The following is a 2,927-nucleotide window of genomic DNA, read 5'->3' on the forward strand; positions in this document are numbered from 1 at the left end:
CCTGATTTCTTACACCTGGGGATCAAGAGCTCTTGCACTCTATGCAAAGCATCCTTAAAGATCTGCCAGCTCTGTCCTGTTCCCTTGTACCTGAGGGCAGTTTCCCAGGGGGTCCTATTGATTAATTCCTCGAGCAGCTGAAAGTTTGCTTTCCTAAAATTCAGGGTCCTGACTTTACTCTTCGCCTGACTCATATCCCTCAGGACTGTGAACTCCACCAGTGTGTGATCACTGCAGCCCAGGATGCCTCCAATCTTGACATCACCAATTAGCTCGCTTGCACCTGAGCACATCAGGTTCAGTACTGCATCCCCTCTGGTAGGGCTATTACCTGGCTTAAGAAGTTATCATCTTCAATGCACTCCAGGAGTCTCCTGGATTGCCTACAGCTTGCCGTGCTACTTTTCCAGGAAATGTCGGGGTGGTTGAAGTCCCCCAGCAGGACGAGAAGCTGTGAGTGCAATGCCTCCTGTAGCTGGAGTAAAAAGGCTTCATCAATAGGCTCCTCTTGGTCGGGCAGCCTCTACAATACCCGGGGCAGCAGTGACCCCAGGCTTTGAAGATGCTGGCGTGGTCCAAAGCCCCCAGTAGGGAGGGAGGTCCTCAAAGGGCTCAGTGCTCGCTTCTCCAGTGATGTCGCCTCATCCCACGCTTTTTTTCCTTTCTCTGCAGGAATGGGAAAAGAAGCAGACTTAAGCCGGGTGCGGGAACGCCTGCCGAGCCCCCACCGGACACTGGGGCTCATGGAGGATGTACAAGCCCCCTTTCTCCAAGGCGCCGGGAGGGTGCTGGGAAGGCATGGGGGGAGAGACGCCCTCCCGCACCCCGCCACTGCGGCACCATCTGCCTCGTGGGCAACACTATAAACCATGGGGAAGGGGACGGGAGGGGGATTTGGGAGGCGGGTGGGGAAGGGGAGTCCTTTGTGGATCAGGGTCGCATACTACTGGGAAACCCATCTCTGGGGGAGCCTCCCATGGGGCCAAGAGTTCGACGCAAGGTGTATGTGCCCGTGGTGGTGCATAAGGAAGGAGGGGAGAGCCCAAGGGCTGGCAGTCACCACTGCCCAGCAGGCACTCCAATTTATCGGGATCAGCTTGTGCCACCCTGGGGACGCTGGAGGCCAGGCTAACGCTTTCCAAAGCGACCATGGACTCGTTGGGGATTTTTGGCTGCCTCAGTGTTGGGGTTCATGAGCTGCTCAGGAACGGACAGTTCGGAGACGCCGATCATTCGCCCTGCTCACTGCTCCCAGCTCTGCAGGGTCTCATCTCAGGGTTCCTCATGTCTCGAGCTTGCTGTGCCTCAACCAAGTGCCCTTGTCCAATATTTCCTTCTTGTCCTCCAGGCAGTAAGGGTGAAGGCACGCTGGCTTCCCTTGGGAATGAACGAAGCTCAAGTGTCAGCATTTGAAAGCGAATTAACAGTGTATACCTTTCAACCTTGCTAAACAGCTTAGAAGTGCTACAAAGGGCTGAGGCTGGAGGCAGCCTGGCTCTCTGCCCTAGCCCCATGCCAGCTTTCGGGGGAGCAGGGAAAGGGAGGGGGGTTGTCTCCTGGCCAACAGCACATTCACACTATTGCTGCTGCAGTCAGACACAGTTTGCCAAGGCATGTGGTCAAAATGGAGCGAAGGGAAGTTTAAAAATTAAAAAAAAAAAGGTGCTTTCAAATAAGGGGACTGGAACAGAGAAGAGAAATAGAGGAAGGTCATTTAGCACAGGCAGAAACAAGGGACAGGAATAAAAAGGAAAGGCCCAGGCTTTTGTGCTGGGAACAAGGGAGCAGGCCTGTCGCCCACTCATGCTAACTGCCACAATTAACCTTTGGAGCTTGCTCTTTCAAAGCCCTCTTGTTAGTAACTAGGTAAGCAGCTTTTAATAAAAACGCTGGCACTGGCATGCCCCTTCCCCTGGCTGTAGGAAGCACGGTGGGTAAACTCCTGCTTGTAGTGAGATGGGCCAGAACGGGTCTGGGGTGGGCTTGGTATCCCTGCGGCAGTGGCTGTCGGGGCTGGCAGGCTGGGTGAATCTCATTAGCCACGTTAGTGGCTGCAGTTAGCTCAGAACCGTGAACTTAGCTGCCTGCTGCCCAGGCTGGAGGGGCTCCCCATCTCCCAGGGATGAGGTGCAGGAAAGCCCCGTTCCTGACAGTACTCGTCCTCTTCTCGGTAGCAGCTTCCCCATGCCAGTTGTCACTGTTTCTGTCACCTCTGGAACCTGGAGCTGCACCATCCCATTTCACTTCGGAAACGGGTAAAAACCCTCTCCTCAAAGCACTGCCTCTCCCGCTAAAGAAATGAGGAGCCTGTGCCCACAGTGGGGAGAAATGGAGCTGGACCACCACAGCCTGTGAAAGCACGTCATAGAATCACCGAATGGTTCGGGTTGGAAGGGACCTTAAAGTTCATCTAGTTCCAACCCCCTGCCATGGGCAGGGACACCTTCCCCTACACCGGATTGCTCAAAGCCCCGTCCAACCTGGCCTTGAACACTTCCAGGGATGGGGCATCCACAGCTTCTCTGGACAATCTGTTCCAGTGCCTCACCACCCTCACAGTAAAGAATTTCTTCCTAATACCTAACCTAAATCTACCCTCTTCCCATTTAAAACCATTACCCCTCATCCTATCACTATACTCCCTGACAAAAAGTCCCTCCCCATCTTTCCTGTAGACCCCCGTGGAGGTAGTCCTCAGTTAAGAGCCACACTTGGCCACGGCTTTGGGGGGTTTTTAATGTTTATTCACCATGAGGTAAGAAACACCGTTTCTTCCACCTCAGGTCTGCCTGCTGGCCCAAGCCTCTCTCAGTCTGTATTGAACAAGAGGTGAAACCTGTCGCGTTATTACCCCCTAAGCTGCGCGGCCAGAGGCGGCAGGAGCAGCGTATCAAGCTCCAGCCCCAGCCCCAGCCCCGCGTCCCGGG

The 2,927-nt window shown here is 54.6% G+C and overlaps 2 protein-coding genes across 2 annotated transcripts in view; both read left to right on the forward strand.

The window, feature by feature from the left end:
• The window catches only part of AFAP1L1 (actin filament associated protein 1-like 1), an 11,963-nt gene extending 11,215 nt beyond the window's left edge, over positions 1–748 (forward strand). Inside the window, 1 exon segment of the mRNA XM_009318562.1 lies at positions 673–748. Coding sequence (XP_009316837.1) covers positions 673–696 — 24 coding nt within the window. The 3' untranslated portion in view covers positions 697–748.
• A 401-nt stretch (positions 749–1,149) lies between these two features.
• The window catches only part of GRPEL2 (GrpE-like 2, mitochondrial (E. coli)), a 16,330-nt gene continuing 14,552 nt past the window's right edge, over positions 1,150–2,927 (forward strand). Inside the window, exon 1 of the mRNA XM_009318564.1 lies at positions 1,150–1,214. Within this exon, the coding sequence (XP_009316839.1) occupies positions 1,150–1,214 (65 nt within the window). The remainder of the gene's footprint in view (positions 1,215–2,927) is intronic.

The sequence above is a fragment of the Pygoscelis adeliae genome, unplaced genomic scaffold (assembly GCF_000699105.1).
Source record: "Pygoscelis adeliae isolate BGI_AS28 unplaced genomic scaffold, ASM69910v1 Scaffold42, whole genome shotgun sequence".
NCBI classification, from domain to species: Eukaryota; Metazoa; Chordata; class Aves; order Sphenisciformes; family Spheniscidae; genus Pygoscelis; species Pygoscelis adeliae.